The sequence below is a fragment of the Hyperolius riggenbachi genome, chromosome 1 (genome assembly GCF_040937935.1).
Source record: "Hyperolius riggenbachi isolate aHypRig1 chromosome 1, aHypRig1.pri, whole genome shotgun sequence".
In the NCBI taxonomy this organism is placed as follows: Eukaryota; Metazoa; Chordata; class Amphibia; order Anura; family Hyperoliidae; genus Hyperolius; species Hyperolius riggenbachi.
In genome coordinates, this window is record NC_090646.1 from 354,359,349 (window position 1) to 354,376,678 (window position 17,330).

Here is a 17,330-nt window from a genome sequence, read left to right on the forward strand (position 1 = left end):
CAAACGAACAGCTCCTATTTCTACAAAAGTATTATTATTATTATTTAGTATTTATATAGTGCCGACATATTACGCAGTGCTGTACAGTATATATATATATATATATATATATATATATATCTTGTCACTAACTGTCCCTCAAAGGAGCTCACAATCTAATCCCTACCATTGCCATATGTCTATATTATGTAGTGTAAGTACTGTAGTCTAGGGCCAATTTTTAGAGGGAACCAATTAACTTATCTGTATGTTTTTGGAATGTGGGAGGAAACCGGAGTGCCCGGAGGAAACCCACGCAGACACGGCGAGAACATACAAACTCTTTGCAGATAGTGCCCTGGCTGGGATTCAAACCAGGGACCCAGCGCTGCAAGGCGAGAGAGCTAACCACTACGCCACCGTGCTGTAGTAGTTTCATCTCTTAAGGCAGCCATACATCTAGCCATGATGGGCAGATTTGACCAAGAGACAAATGTCTCTCTAATGGAATCTGATTAGAGAAACATCTGTTGGCTGCCCCTACACCCCCGGTGATTTACAATCAATTTCGCACTGAAATCAATCTGGAATCAGCTTGTGTCACCGCATCCGCAGCCTCGCCAGCACTGCCCCCCTAAAGTGTAATGTTTCCGCCCCCCCCCCCGTGCCCGATGCACTATACATTACCTGTCAATGTCTGCCGCTGGCTCTGAACTGCGTCCTTCATCCATACACGCACCCCACGTGGTTGGCGGCGTGTGTGTGGATGAAGGACAGCACCCGGAGCCAGCAGAGGACAAGTGGCATCCGCGGACAGGTAATGTATAGTGCACTGGACATTGTACATTAGGGGGGCAGCATCGGGGGTTTCGTCACATTCGTCACTCGTCTTGATATCGCTCGCGTTCCCAAAGCATAACCAATCAAGCAAGTCAGCCCCACATCTTGTTGCATGTTTGATTGATTAATGGGACCAATTTCGGCACAAAATTAGCCGAATCGTCAATCGGGCATGCACTTGGCGGCACCGATTTTCATCTGATTCAATTATAATAATCGAATCGGATGGTCGATCGGTGGCCAAGTCATCTGATGTATGGCCACCTTTAAGGTGCCCATATATGGGCAGATCAACTAAGAGACAGATTTCTGTGTGATGGAATATGATGAGAGAGAGATCTGTTGGTTGCCCATACACCGCCATTATGAAATCCCTCAGCAATCGGCCTTATGATGCCACCTCTGCCGCCTGGCCAATGTCCCCCCAAATGTTAATTCCCCATTTGAACCCCCATATAGCACACGGTGGATGTGTGACATCACACACGCACCACGTGCTATTCCGTCATGTTTGGTAGCCATTGCAATATTGCACACCGTTACCACCTCCTACTTCATAGGCCACATCAGCCCGAGATTTCTCAGCATGCTTGATTGATACATTTGACTGATTGTGGCCCAAAATTGTGTGAATCGTCAATCGGGCATACTTGTTGCGCCACCGATTTTCATCTGATTCAATAACATTATCGAATCAGATGGTCGATCAGGCCGTAAAATTGTTAGATATATTATGGCCACCTTTAGCCTATGGGCTAAATATGGTCTTAAAGAGACAGAAACCAGTTTTCCTGTGCATGGGGCTTTGAACTTTTCATACCCAATCAACTTTTCATACTTTTCATACCAAGAATATATTCCTGAGATATGTTTACAATTGTTGCTAGCTCTCTCACTGTAGAGACCACACTGGGAGAGTTCTTCATGCTTTTCTCCTGTTAAAGCCCAAGTATAGCCTCCTATTTCCATGCAAATATTAGTCAATTTGCATTAATTAGCAACGCACAGTTTTGGTGGTTTGTACTTTTTTGCATTAGATAAAATTAAAGTACTCAACGGTGCCAGGTTCTGTAGTTCCTTTACCTACTTGTACAGCATTCCAATATTATTGGACAGTGCAGCTCTCTTGTCGCTGTCCAAACTTCTCCCCATATTCCTTTAATAAAATACACATGCCTTTTAAAGGTCATGAATGCTACAAAACTGATCGTACAATCTTACCTTATCCATGTAAATTGAGGAACGACTACCCCAAGTTACCATTCAAACATAATCACTTAGTTACCCTTTGCTACATAGATTTGGTAAGATTGTACACTCAAGTCTGTATCATTGATGGAGGACTGGGCAGCTTTTGACTCACTGTGACCTTCCACACTGTATTTGTAGGTGGAAAATATTTATTTTTAAAGAAAAATGAGCTAATCATGCTGCCAGAAATTAAAATAAATTAATAAACCCAAAAAAAATAACAAATAAAAAAATAAAAGATTTTCAAAAATATGAAAATTGTCACCTACTGTTGCCAAGGAACCATTTTTAAATCCAAGGACCATCTTTCCGTATCTGGGGATACTGCAGCTACAAACAGGACTTGCATTCTCTCCATCAACACCAGGTATCTGACGCGATCCCTTCATCTGTGCTGTTGAATGGTCCCACATGTGCACTGCTCCTCCATCTGTAACTGTCAGCACAATTTGCTGTGGAGAAAATACAGCTGCTTGTAGGGGAAAGCCAGGATCTGTAGGTGAGAAGTGTAGTACAGGTTCTCCAGATTCAATATTCCAGCCACAGACCTACAGGGCAGATAAGCAAAGGGGCGTTCCCACTGATAAATGCATTAACTGACTGCACTGAGAGGATTTATTAAGGTTCAAGAGTGGGCTCGCACACCAGCTTCTCAGTAGAGCAAAAAAGTGTCGTTTATTGATCCATCATATGTCAAACACAAAGCATGACAATTGTTTCGGGGCCACTATGGGTCCCCTTCATCAGATAAGTGCAGACAAACTGATGAAGGGGACCCATAGTGGCCCCGAAACAATTGTCATGCTTTGTGTTTGACATATGATGGATCAATAAACGACACTTTTTTGCTCTACTGAGAAGCTGGTGTGCGAGCCCACTCTTGAACCTTACTACAATTATCGGATGTTGGCTTTGCATCCTGGACTCAGCACCCGACCTTGGACGGAAAGGTGTGCCGCTCCTAATCTCACTTTTGAGAGGATTTATTAAGGATAGACAGCAGTGGACAGCTTGCAGTTCCCAGTAAACCTGGACTGTCTGGGATATTTTAAAACTTACCTGTTCTTAGGTAGCAAACATTTGCAACTTTCCTCTGAATCATATCAAACCATAGAGATGATAGCTAAATCTTGAATGAAATATCAGTAATACAGTTTAAGTTACATTCACCAACTTGGAGTGCAAGATATTTATAATATATCCTGGTTGTCTAATGCTGGGGATACACGGTACGTTTCTGTACCATGTATCGAGCAGCTGATCCGGCCAGCTGATAATATTCAGCTGGTCCGATCACGCTGCTTGACCTCCGCCTGCTCGATCCCCGCCAGCGGACAATGGGAATCGAGCAGCTGATAAGGAGCGCTGGCGGGGACAAGCGGTAATCGATCCGCGCGCACGCGCGGGGACACGGCGGGAGTCGATCCGGCGGCCGATTAATCCGTGTATTCCCAGCATTAGATTTAGTGCAAAATGTTGCCACTGCAGTGGAGTGTATGTGACCTCACTATAATCGGATATGACTCAGGCAACAGCTACAAACTTCTGCCACCCAATTACAGTCATTTTTAATAAATACATTCAGTGGCGTAGCTAGAGATCATGGGGCCTTCACATAGAGGCATTCTTAAGCAATGCCACCTTCCCCTACCCTATGGTTTATATGAGTTAATTGGCAATTTACATTCTCATGCAATCAACATTGCACATAGTTCATGGGCACTGAGACAAAGTCAGAGGGGCGAGAAACACAAGAAAATGAATGGTGAATACATTAAGTACCACTTGGGCCCCCCATGCTCCAGGGCCCCATAGCAGGTGCTATGGCTATTGCTACACCCCTGAATACATTCCAGGTTTGCTGGTTCACCCAAGCTCTTTACTTTCTAACTTTAGTAAATCAGAGCCAGAGAAACACAGAATACCACATCATTTAGATGCAGTCACACAACTAGGGCCCATATGCAATTCACTTTTTCACCTGAGTTTTCTCCTAAGTGATAATTTTAAACTTGTCACGTATAATCACAGCGCCAGGGTTTATGTTGCCATATGGATAATCCACCTCCAGAGTCCCCTCCTATATCCTGGGTATTTCGATATATGCTCCATGCAGCCCAGTATAGGGAATAAAAGAAAAGAAAGGGGTGCTCTCAGTAGATACTGTTCAGACAAAATTTATTCAAAATGCTGGATAAAATATGTACATAGTCACTCACATAATGAGGGTCCCAAACCAATTAGGACCCTCTCCGGCTAGATCACTTCCCACCCTTGTGGTACTCAGCAACAAAATGGTAACGATCTCAACTGCATAGCCCGCTCTCGTCCCGACTAGTTTCGGCCTTTCGCCGTCATCAGGTATCCCCTGATGATGCCTGCATAGCTGGGCCCTGTACTACTTCCGGGTCGCTATGACCCGGAGTAGAACGCCTGCACTGGCCCGGCGGTGCGCGTCCTATATCGCGCTCCTGTTGCCGGGCCAGCGCAGGCGTTCTACTCCGGGTCATAGCGACCTGGAAGTAGTACAGGGCCCACAGAGATTCGCCCGGCGAATGGTTCCGGCCATCTCTACTGATGATTAGGTTACCCCACCCTATTCCCCTTTCCCTTTTTATCCTACTAATGTCCCTACTGGCTGACTATAGAGAGACTATAGTGTTGACCATATTTTTTTTGAGGAATGTCTGGATTTTCATTTCAGTGATTGCACTGCAGCATTGTAGGACTGGAGAAACACCATGTAGACAAGAGTTTCCCAACCCAGACCTCAAAGCACACCAACAGTGCATACTTTGGGGAGGTCCACAGAGGTAGTTAATCAGAACTGCTGAGGCACTAATGGCTGCACTTATGAATACTGTATGTGCAGTTTCCTGCTAGACATCATGGGGCCTCATAGCAAAACTTTCATGGGGCCCTTGGATGTATGCATTCTTAAGCAATGCCATCTTCCCCTACCCTATGGATATGAGTTAATTGGACAATTTATATTGTCATGCAATCACTGCACATACGGTAGTTCATGGGCCGTGAGACAAAGTCAGAGGTTGAAAAAACACAAGGAAGTTGATGATGAATACCAATTGGCATATCTATACTCCAGGGCCCCATAGAACCTGCTATGGCTGCTATGGCTATTGCTACGCCCCGGGTTGGGAAACACTGATGTAAACAAAGGTACAAAAGGACAAAGTTGGGCAGAGCAATAACCTTAGTCACATAGTAACGGCAAACAAAAACATTTTTAGCATTATCTTGAGAACAGTGTTTTAGAAGGTAATAAAATGACTATATGACAATAATTCTGCTTAAGGGCTGTATAAAGTAGCAGTTTTTCAACCATCCTCTCTACTATACAGTTTGATCATTGTGAAAGCTGAGGCTACGGTCTTCTTTGAGGTGGAACTCTAATGGCCAGTGGGAGTGGACAGTGTAGTGTCCACTGCGATGGGCCATTGTGGTTCGATTGGTGCTTGGGGCAGATGCATTTTTCACCAGAGGCTATATGGGAAACGCATCTGCTCTCTGGGAAAAATCACAGTCCATACAAGAATGAGTTATGTGCCGCCTAATAACAAAATTTATCGGGTGATGAAATTACCCTCTGTTTAATGAAGATGAGTCCTCCTCATACTCCAATGTGTCAACTAAGTAAGTTTATATGCAGGTAAGAGTATGACATGTATGACATTTAATGCAGTTGTACCCACAGTAAACCTACTTGATTGGCACATTGGAGTGTGCAGACTCATCTTTAGTGCACTCTTTAGAGGGACACTGTGAGAATCCGCTCAGCTGCCTGCGCAGGCAGGCAGCCTTTTGACCATTGTTTAGGTTTGCTTGCTGCAGGACTCTGGAAAGGAGACCTTCTGTCAGTTGTGCAGCTTGTGTTGCTGAGGGATTTGCATACATTAGTAATGCAAATCCGTTACCTGCCTTCTTTTGATGACTGGCACTATAAAAGCATTCTGCTCCCAGAATGCTTTGCTGGACATTTCCCTTCCATGGTCTGTTCCTGATGGACACTGCTGGAGTGTCAGCCATTGCTATCTAGTATAGTTAATTCCTGGGGGTTGCTTTAGGCTCCCCTTCTAGCCCAGTCAGGTTGTATTGTTTGTATTGCCTGTTCTGTCTGTCTGTGGGGTGCTAACCAGAGCAGCGGTTGCTACTGGTAGGCCCTTCTGTTCTGTTATTATCTTCTCTGGATCGCACTAGTCTCTTTGCACTAGTGCTGTGGATCCTTCTGTTCTGTCTTCTGGGATCGCGCTAGCCACTTTTCGCTAGCGCTGGGGATCCTTCTGTTCTGTCTTCTGGGATCGCACTAGCTACTTTTCGCTAGCGCTGGGGATCCTTCTGTTCTGCCTTCTGGGATCGCGCTAGCCACTTTTTGCTAGCGCTGGGGATCCTTCTGTTCTGTTACTCTGTCTCCTGGGATCGCGCTAGCTACTTTTCGCTAGCGTTGGGGATCCTTCTGTTCTGTCTTCTGGGATCGTGCTAGCCACTTTTCGCTAGCGCTGGGGATCCTTCTGTCACTTGTCCCTGTTTTCGTGTGTCTGTCTTGTCTGCTGCGCTTGCTGGAGGCTCGGTGAGGTAACCGTTAAGCAAGCGCTCGCGTCCTCTGTTTCATGTTTGTCTGTTAATGGTTAGTTAGGCGTGCTTGTCTCTATTGTGCTTATCACGTGGAGACCGCGCATAACCGCGTGCACTGTTGCGAATGAGTGCGGTGTTCGCGGTTAGCTTGCGTTTGTTATTTTCCGTATCTCCTTATTGTATTATTTGCTGTGCCTTTGCTACTCTCGTGCTCCGCCTTGCTGTAACCTTGTGTCACGTCTGTCGATCGCACCTCTCGCGATCGCGTTCCTGCTTCTTATCTGCTGTGGTGTGTGCACAGTCGCGGGTTGGCGACTAATTTTATGCACACACACACAATCTGTCTCTGTGCTCACTCTCAATCGCTTCTCTTGCGATTGCGTTTCTTCCCTTCGTACAATTCCTGTCTGGCGTGTGTGGTAGGGCAGAGGAGCTGTTCCTCTGCACTCCACAGCTCCACCTGCCGACAGGAATTTCCCTCTGCAGGTGCATAGCACCTAGCCTGGGTGTCCTCAATTATACTCTTGTGGAGGAAATCCGCCGCGTCAGTGCACGTCTGGTGCGCTGACCACGGAGACAATTCCGCAATCGTTACAGAATGTCCAGCCAAACCAAAATTCCCAGGGCAGAGGGAACCTTCGATTTTGTTCAGATGTCATTGCCTGAGGCAAAGGCATATGTGGATCCTATTATAGGTAGGATCGCACACTACAATAAAGCAGTTAAAAAGTCTGTCCTCGTTCCTGACCCCAACCCATATGGAGATTACCAAGATACTGGGTTGTTTGAACCGCCATTTGCCTCATGGGAGATTGGGGCCTTGTTGGAAGAGTTTGATTTCGATTGGAAAGCCTTTTGCGATTTTTATATCGCAAAGAGCGTGGATGACCTGAATGATTGTCTCGACTCTATGTACCTTTTGATCGATTCTGATGAATGTGATGAGTGTGATGTGGATCTGGTGATTTATGTGTGGCAGACTATTTTGTACGAATTGCACACACACCAACCAATTATTTCCAATAAAGAGACACCATTGTCACATGATTATTCCTGTCTTTCTGGGGTAAAGCAAGTGAGTTTGGACACTGTGCGACCTGAAATGAATGGGTGTGCCTCGACTGTGGACACCTGCGTGAATTCTGATGGAGTTTCTCCCGTTTGTTTAGAGGTTAAATCTGTGCGATCTGATGCCGGTTTCTCAGATGTTCCTGTCGATTGTGATCGGCGTGAGTGTGTCAGGTTTGTCAATGATTTGTGTGATCCCTTGTCATGTAAAAACAGATCTTCTTCTCTCAGTACTACTTTAAGATCCTCCATCTATGATCTTGCTATGGGGAAAATTCCCAAACTATGCAGTTTCAAGAGTAAAATTAATATGATTCCTCATGTTGTTGTCACAACTTCCCCTAACATGGTTCAGTATGAATGCTCAGACCTAGTCAGGTGTGAATGGGAGCCCCCGTTCCAGAAAAAACAGCTCGAAGCGTTGGCGTATGAATTGGAGAACGATTCAGAGTCGTTTTGTGAGTACTACATTGCCAGAAGTGAATCTGTCTTGAGAGCATGTATAAGTTATGCTTCCGCCTTAAGAGAAAAAAAGGGGTGTGAATTTGACTTTGTGAGTCCGCTGATTTGTATGTGGAAAATGATTCTGAATGAATTATGTGTACGTCATTCAGGTGACGTTTGTAAAGGTACATTGTCAGTTGGCGTTTCTGAGATCCAGCAATCCAGCCTGGAGACCTCAGAATCCCTGTCTATGGAGTGTTCGGTTTCGCAACCTAAAGCGATTGTGGATTCGCAAATTTTGCGTTCTGTCTCCTCGGATTCGACATCGTTAGCCGAGTCTAAGAATGAGACAGCACTTTGGTTTTGTGAACCTGATACTGAAGCACCTTTGCTCTGTCCAGAGAAGATGTCTCTGAGCCTGCCCTGTATCATGAATAAAGACATTATGTCCACTCGCATTGACATTTGCGAGTCTGATTCTGAAGTAAGTACTGACTCTCCACCCAGTAATCTGGATGAGCCAATATTACCTTGTTTAAAATCTCCTGCAGTGTCCCTAGAGGCTCGTCTAGGTATTGCAACCATTGTTACCTGTTTCTCTGCTATTTTGGAATTGCAGTCTGGTTTGACTGCTATGGAGGAATTTCCCTGCAGTGAAACAAAACTCAGAAAGTCAGAGTTAGTTTCACTAGATATTTCTGTGTATCCCTGTCCTGATGATGAAATTCAGTCTCAGTTTATGGTGGAACCTTCCCTGGGACATCTGCCCGGTTCACAAAATAAAGTTCAAGCCTTGCCCTGTAACATGGATAGTTCAGAATCCTTCTTAGGAAACTTGAAAAAGGATGTTCCTGAGGTCCTGTCTGACCTCCTGGAGATCTCCGAGTTCCTCCCAAAGGGTGCAGAACTTGTAGGAGACGTCTCCTGCCCCCCAAGTCCTTCTGAGGTGTTGCCCACTTCAGTAGGCATTGCTGCCTGGCTGGCTACCTTTTCAGCTCTGATGGAGCTTCACGCCTGTGTAGTCAATGATGATATTATTGTCACAGAAATTTCTGAATTTGTATCCGAGTCTTCTTTTGAAAGTCCAGTGCCTGTGACCTCCACTCATGATGTTTCTCTGCCCGGTACTGGTTTTGGTCTTGACGTGCCGGACTCTGAGGTTGGCAGTTCCCCGACATGTCCTGAGGTTTCTCCTGTGCTGGTGTACCCCAGTGTGCTCTGTGACCCAGAAAGCCCAAGTGTGCCTCGGTTACCAGTGTACTCAGATGCTTCCTCGGTGGAGACATGCTCTGATATGGCCTGCCTGCTTGCATGCCCAGAAGTGGTCCCTGAAAGTCTTGATCTTGATGGGTGTCCTCGTAATTTTGAATCTGGAATTGTCATTGGTTCCATGGGGGTTCTTGGTAATTCTCCATGTGAGCCTGGTGATTGTTCTACCCTCTTGGGATCTCTGTGGAGCTTCAAAAGGTTCTGGGAGATTCCGGGAGAGATTTTGCTTGGTACCCTGGATAAGATCAACGGTGGCTTTTGTGTTGTACGGGACACTTCGAACAGGTATTGTGGCAGGTTTGGTATTTTCGGACGCTCCTTGGAAGGTGGTGGGTATTGTCTGGAGGGTGTTGATGGCTTCTTCTCTGGCGTTCACAGTCCTGATGGGTGTTATACTGAGACTGGTAGTACTGATGGGCATGTTTCGGTGGCTTCTGTTTCCGATGAGGTCGGTTTCGGGTGGACTGACTCTGGAATTGGACCTTGTCGGACTGCCCCGACCTTCATGAGTCTTCTGTTAGAGTGGTTTGGAGATATCAGTTTTGAGGGTCGTCTGGAATTCGACCCTAGGAGGGGGGCTACTGTGAGAATCCGCTCAGCTGCCTGCGCAGGCAGGCAGGCAGCCTTTTGACCATTGTTTAGGTTGGTTGCTGCAGGACTCTGGAAAGGAGACCTTCTGTCAGTTGTGCAGCTTGTGTTGCTGAGGGATTTGCATACATTAGTCATGCAAATCCGTTACCTGCCTTCTTTTGATGACTGGCACTATAAAAGCATTCTGCTCCCAGAATGCTTTGCTGGACATTTCCCTTCCATGGTCTGTTCCTGATGGACACTGCTGGATTGTCAGCCATTGCTATCTAGTATAGTTAATTCCTGGGGGTTGCTTTAGGCTCCCCTTCTAGCCCAGTCAGGTTGTATTGTTTGTATTGCCTGTTCTGTCTGTCTGTGGGGTGCTAACCAGAGCAGCGGTTGCTACTGGTAGGCCCTTCTGTTCTGTTATTATCTTCTCTGGATCGCACTAGTCTTTTTGCACTAGTGCTGTGGATTCTTCTGTTCTGTCTTCTGGGATCGCGCTAGCCACTTTTCGCTAGCGCTGGGGATCCTTCTGTTCTGTCTTCTGGGATCGCACTAGCTACTTTTCGCTAGCGCTGGGAATCCTTCTGTTCTGCCTTCTGGGATCGCGCTAGCCACTTTTCGCTAGCGCTGGGGATCCTTCTGTTCTGTTACTCTGTCTCCTGGGATCGCGCTAGCTACTTTTCGCTAGCGTTGGGGATCCTTCTGTTCTGTCTTCTGGGATCGCGCTAGCCACTTTTCACTAGCGCTGGGGATCCTTCTGTCACTTGTCCCTGTTTTCGTGTGTCTGTCTTGTCTGCTGCGCTTGCTGGAGGCTCGGTGAGGTAACCGTTAAGCAAGCGCTCGCGTCCTCTGTTTCATGTTTGTCTGTTAATGGTTAGTTAGGCGTGCTTGTCTCTATTGTGCTTATCACGTGGAGACCGCGCATAACCGCGTGCACTGTTGCGAATGAGTGCGGTGTTCGCGGTTAGCTAGCGTTTGTTATTTTCCGTATCTCCTTATTGTATTATTTGCTGTGCCTTTGCTACTCTCGTGCTCCGCCTTGCTGTAACCTTGTGTCACGTCTGGCGATCGCACCTCTCGCGATCGCGTTCCTGCTTCTTATCTGCTGTGGTGTGTGCACAGTCGCGGGTTGGCGACTAATTTTATGCACACACACACAATCTGTCTCTGTGCTCACTCTCAATCGCTTCTCTTGCGATTGCGTTTCTTCCCTTCGTACAATTCCTGTCTGGCGTGTGTGGTAGGGCAGAGGAGCTGTTCCTCTGCACTCCACAGCTCCACCTGCCGACAGGAATTTCCCTCTGCAGGTGCATAGCACCTAGCCTGGGTGTCCTCAATTATACGCTTGTGGAGGAAATCCGCCGCGTCAGCGCACGTCTGGTGCGCTGACCACGGAGACGATTCCGCAATCGTTACAGACACAGATGCCAGTGTCCTAGGTCTACGTACCTCTGCTGCCTGGCGTTCTTCCAGATGCGACTGTGCTAATCTGTTCATCTACACTTCTTGTAGTTACCCTCTCTGGACATCAATATAGCTGCAACTAACATTGCAGTGTAAGGTATGTAAATTACCTTCTTCAGATAATAATGTTTTTTAGTAAAGTGGGTATTTTAGTAAGATAGTAAATAGCATGGAGTACATTCTCATTTTCTCTCTAAAATAACTGACATTTGTCCCACCTGAGATCCAGACGCTGAATAAATGATCCCAATCTTTTCATCCACATGCAGGTAAGCATTTTCATAATTTGTGTGGTCTTCCTGAATAGTCAAGTACTTTTTACCAGTTACCAGATTCCACAGAAGCAATGTGTTGTCCAGGGAGCCCGAGACTGCTCGAGTTCCTTGCTGGAAAACCTTTACACACTGTACTCCAGCTACAAAAAACAAAAACAAAGTGAGAAACATGTGATTTGTTTTTAAGATCAATCTATCCACCGTATATAACGATAACTGTATTTCAATGTTTAACAGCTCCCCCCCTCAGCGGTATTCCTGGGTGTGGCTCAGGGTTAATTTGCCACACTCTGAGAAGCTACCAGGCAGGGCATATGCAGAAAGTGCAGCAGAGCCTTATACAATTCACCTCCCCAGGATCCGGCCACACACAGCCTGTCTTCATAGTCTCCTCCAGGGTGCTCCATCTCTATTGTGACAGATGACGCTCTCACCATAGAGACGGAGCGCCTAGGAGGAGGCAATGAAAACAGAGGTCTCATGTGCCTGCCGGATACTGGGGAGGTGAATTGTATACCCCTCTGCTGCACAGTTTGCATAGGGGATAGGGGCACCCTGTCTGGCTTCCTATACGGGGGGGGGGGGGGGGGGGGAGTTACTCTCTTGGTACCTATACTGGTAGGAGAGCTCTCTGGCTCTGGCTACTTATATTATTAAGGGGGCACTCTTGTGTAGCTGAAGAACACTGAGTTCAGTGAACATAAACAAACTTTAATAGGTCAGGGTTTGCCTATTTGGGATCTGAATGGACATAAAAAAACAGCCATCATTTACCTGTCACACTCCAATCTTGAAATTTCAGTTTTTAAAGCACACCGAACCGACGTATTTATTTCCTTTTAAACAATGCAGTTTGCCTGGCTGTCCTGCTGATCCTTTGCCTCTAATACATTTATAAACCCAGCACAAGCACGCAGATCGGGTTTCTGACTGAAGTCTGACTGGATTATCCACATGCTTGTTTCAGTCAGGCGTATAATTCAGACAGTGCTGTGGCCTAATAGATCAGCAGCATTGCCAGGCAAATTGTATTGTTTTACAGTAAATAAATATGGCAGCCTCCATATCCTTCTCACTTCAAGTGCTCTTTAATGTTTAAAATCAAAGTATGACCATAAGATTCCAGGAAAGTTCAATTCAGGATTTGGACGTAGACACAATTGTTAATCTCATCAGTTTATTTTAACTTTAGGTTTGTTTGAATATTTTCAAAAGTAGTGACCCACCAGAATGGCCAGTTAATATGTGGACAACTTCAATGTCCTTTATGTTCCACACAATCATGGTGCCATCGTCTGAGCCCACAACCACAAGATCCTTGTCAGGACAGACTTCCATTACAGTGATTCCTGGAAGGACAAAGGAAACATTTGTAAATTCAGACTAAAAACCCACTTTATACATACACTAGGCTACCTAAGCCCATTTAAAAACGGGCTCTAGGTAGTGATTTAACCGCTCCCGCCGCGCGTGCCCGCTGTGCGCGCGCACCCGCCTGCCGCGCGCGCACACGGCCGCCCTGCTCCCTGGCCTCACCTCCCGTCCCAACTGCTTTCTGTACTGCGCACATGCGCAGTACAGAAAAAGCTTCGGACGGACGGACAGACAGGGAAAGTGGATGACGTAGGGACAGTTAGGTTTTATTGTATAGGATACTGTGTGTATGTTGAAGATGAGATACAGTTAAACTATATTTGATTATAAGATATCATAGCCTTATTTTATGAAGACTATCAACCATAACATCTATCTTCTTATCTGTCAGCCTCTATAAAACTGAATTGAAATATGGTATTCAGTAACCCTAAAAAGAATTTGACACTCAGCTGAGTGTGCTTGAGCATGCATAGTTCATAGGGTCTTATGAGCATTTGTTTTTAATTACAGTCATTCAATATGCTAAGGAGTTTGACTGCTTTTCTTGGGTCACATTAAAATGAGATCTGCTATATGTGATGTTTTTAGTATTTTCTTGCTCACCTTAAACCTACATAGCAAAATTACACATTGCTAGCCTGCAGGCAAGGGACGGATTTCTGGAAAGGCCACTAAGGCCCGGGCCTTGGGCGACTAAAGCCCAATGGGGCACCTGGTCATGAAAAAGAGGTTGATACATATGAAAGAGGAGGCAGCAAATGGGGAGCAACACAGAGAAAAAGGGAAGCTAATGTCCATGTGAGCTGTTCAAGAAAAAGAGGGACTGCAGTACATGAATACACACGGAAGAGGGGGCTGCACAAGGAAGGGGAGTCACAACACATTTGGCCTAGGGCCAGAAAAAGTATACCGTTTTTTTCGGACCATAAGACGCACTTTTTCTCCCCCAAAAGCAGGGGGGAAAAGTCAGTGTGTCTTATGGTCCGAATGTGCAGTGCCAGGTGTCCACCCCCCTCCACATATACAATCCAGGAGTCCCAAAGAAGGCATCGCTGCAGCCCATGCTCACACATGCGCAAATAGAATAGGAAAGTATCACATCACATCACTCAGCATGCCTGGAGAACAAGAGTGGCAGCTGTGATGTGCTGGGCAAGCTAACAACTTACCACTTACCGATGCAAAGCAACAAGCAGCACGTGGAGCATAGACCCGTGGAGGTGAAGAGGAGATGGCAGCCAGCACCGGCATAGTGAGAACGGCTTTGGCGGATGGCGGCAGGAAGACACGGAGGGTCACAATGTGCGGCGGTGGAGGCAGAGACCCACAGGTACAAAGACCATTTGTGACCATTCCCAGCATGCAAGAGCAACCATGCGGAGTGGCAGCGGTGATGTCAGCGTGAGGCAATCGACACAGCAACAGGCGGCACATGGAGCCATGGAGGTGAAGAGGAGATGGCAGCAAGCACCCGCACAGTAAGATTGGCTTCGGCGGATAGAGGCAGCAAGACCCGGATTGTGCGGCTAGTGGAGGCAGACACAGATCCTGGCAGCTTTCCAGCGTGCAATAGCTGGATTGACAGGAAACTTCCCAGAATGCAAGTGTCAGACTGGACCAAGGGAGACAGTGCACAGCAAGGGTTTCCAAGCGGAACATGGAGCAGAGACCTGTGGAGGTGAGGAGGAGATGGCAGCCAGCACCCGCAGGTAAGAGTGGATTCTGGCAGATGGCTGCAGGGAGACCCGGATTGTCACAACGTGGGGAGAGTGGAGGCTGAGCCTGAGTCCCACAGGACCGGAGATCATGGCAGCTGGAAGCTGTCACAGAGCCGTGTCAGTTCTGAGTCAAGCAACTGAGTAACTGGTAGGCTGTTTCTGTCTGAACTGTGTGGTGTTTTTACATGCATCCATCTGGGGGTGCCAGCATGAGGAGTTCCTTGCTGTTTGTGTGTGTGTGTGTGTGTGTGTGTGTGTGTGTGGAGGGGGGGGCAGGGGACTGGGGTAAGTGGATTGTGTGAGGGAGAGAGGTAGTGGCATATGTGGGGGCCTGGAATCAGAAAGTAGTGTAAGGGGAGAGGAGACTGGAAGATGTAGGGCTGCTGGTAAGGCTGGGCTGGAGATACAGTGAATGTGGGGTTAGTGTAGCTGGTGGGGGAGGAGTTGGGGTTTCTTTAGCTGGAGAAGCTGCAAGTGTTACTTTAGCTGGGCAGTGTAAATTAAGAGCTAGAGACAGCTTGGGGAGGGGAGGTTGATGCTCCACAAGACGCCACTGCACCATGGACGCACCAGGCTTTGATTTTTTTCCCCTGTTTTTTTGTCCTTTAAACCTAGGTGCGTCTTATGGTCCAAAAAATATGGTAAATCCGGCCTTGCTGCAGGCTAGTGACACATCTCTCGCCCCTGCAATATTCCCTGAAGAATTGTGTACCAATCCCTGGTGGATCACATTGATCTTGCATGTGTTCGGGCCTTAACCACTTCAGGACCACAGTCTTTTCGCCCCTTAAGGACCAGAGCCTTTTTCTCCATTCAGACCACTGCAGCTTTCACGGTTTATTGCTTGGTCATACAACCTACCACCTAAATGAATTTTACCTCCTTTTCTTGTCACTAATACAGCTTTCTTTTGCTGCTATTTGATTGCTGCTGCGAGTTTTATTTTTTATTATATTCATCAAAAAAGACATGAATTTTGGCAAAAAAATGACTTTTTTAACTTGCTGTGCTGACATTTTTCAAATAAAGTAAAATTTTCTATACATTTGAGCGCGAAAGTTATTCTGCTACATGTCTTTGATAAAAAAAAACCATTCAGTGTATATTTATTGGATTGGGTAAAAGTTATAGCGTTTACAAACTATGGTGCCAAAAGTCAATTTTCCCATTTTCAAGCATCTCTGACTTTTCTGCGCACCTGTCAGGTTTCATGAGGGGCTAAAATTCCAGGATAGTATAAATACCCCCCAAATGACCCCATTTTGGAAAGAAGACATCCCAAAGTATTCAGTGAGAGGCATGGTGAGTTCATAGAAGATTTTATTTTTTGTCACAAGTTAGCGGAAAATGACACTTTCTGACAAAAAAAAGAAAAAAAAAAGTTTCCATTTCTTCTAACTTGCGACAAAAAAAAATGAAATCTGCCACGGACTCACTATGCTCCTCTCTGAATACCTTGAAGTGTCTACTTTCCAAAATGGGGTCATTTGTGGGGTGTGTTCACTGTCCTGGCATTTTGGAGGGTGCCTAATTGTAAGCACCCCTGTAAAGCCTAAAGATGCTCATTGGACTTTTGGCCCCTTAGCGCAGTTAGGCTGCAAAAAAGTGCCACACATGTGGTATTGCCGTACTCAGGAGAAGTAGTATAATGTGTTTTGGGGTGTATTTTTACACATACCCATGCTGGGTGGGAGAAATATCTCCGTAAATGACAATTGTTTTATTTTTTTTACACACAATTGTCTATTTATAGAGATATTTCTCCCACTCAGCATGGGTATGTGGAAAAATACACCCCAAAACACATTATACTACTTCTCCTGAGTACGGCGATACCACATGTGTGGCACTTTTTTGCACCCTAACTGCGCTAAGGGGCCCAAAGTTCAATGAGTACCTTTAGGATTTCACAGGTCATTTTGAGAAATTTCGTTTCAAGACTACTCCTCACGCTTTAGGGCCCCTAAAATGCCAGGACAGTATAGGAACCCCACAAATTACCCCATTTTAGAAAGAAGACACCCCAAGGTATTCCGTTAGGAGGATGGTGAGTTCATAGAAGATTTTTTTTTTTGTCACAAGTTAGCGGAAATTGATTTTAATTGTTTTTTTTTCACAAAGTGTCATTTTCCGCTAACTTGTGACAAAAAATAAAATCTTCTATGAACTCACCATACTCCTAACGGAATACCTTGGGGTGTCTTATTTCTAAAATGGGGTCATTTGTGGGGTTCTTATACTGCCCTGGCATTTTAGGGGCCCTAAACCGTGAGGAGTAGTCTTGAAACCAAATGTCGCAAAATGACCTGTGAAATCCTAAAGGTACTCATTGGACTTTGGGCCTCTTAGCGCACTTAGGGTGCAAAAAAGTGCCACACATGTGGTACCGCCGTACTCAAGAGAAGTAGTATAATGTGTTTTGGGGTGTATTTTTACACATACCCATGCTGGGTGGGAGAAATATCTCTGTAAATGA

The 17,330-nt window shown here is 46.0% G+C and overlaps 1 protein-coding gene across 4 annotated transcripts in view; it reads right to left on the reverse strand.

The window, feature by feature from the left end:
• NWD1 (NACHT and WD repeat domain containing 1) overlaps positions 1-17,330 on the reverse strand; it is a 113,935-nt gene that overhangs the window by 20,241 nt on the left and 76,364 nt on the right. For all 4 annotated transcript variants that reach the window (XM_068234164.1, XM_068234161.1, XM_068234162.1 and 1 more), the window contains 3 exons: positions 12,986-13,108; positions 11,703-11,899; positions 2,340-2,618 (listed from right to left, as the gene is read on the reverse strand). In XM_068234164.1, the coding sequence (XP_068090265.1) occupies positions 2,340-2,618; positions 11,703-11,899; positions 12,986-13,108 (599 nt within the window). The remainder of the gene's footprint in view (positions 1-2,339; positions 2,619-11,702; positions 11,900-12,985; positions 13,109-17,330) is intronic.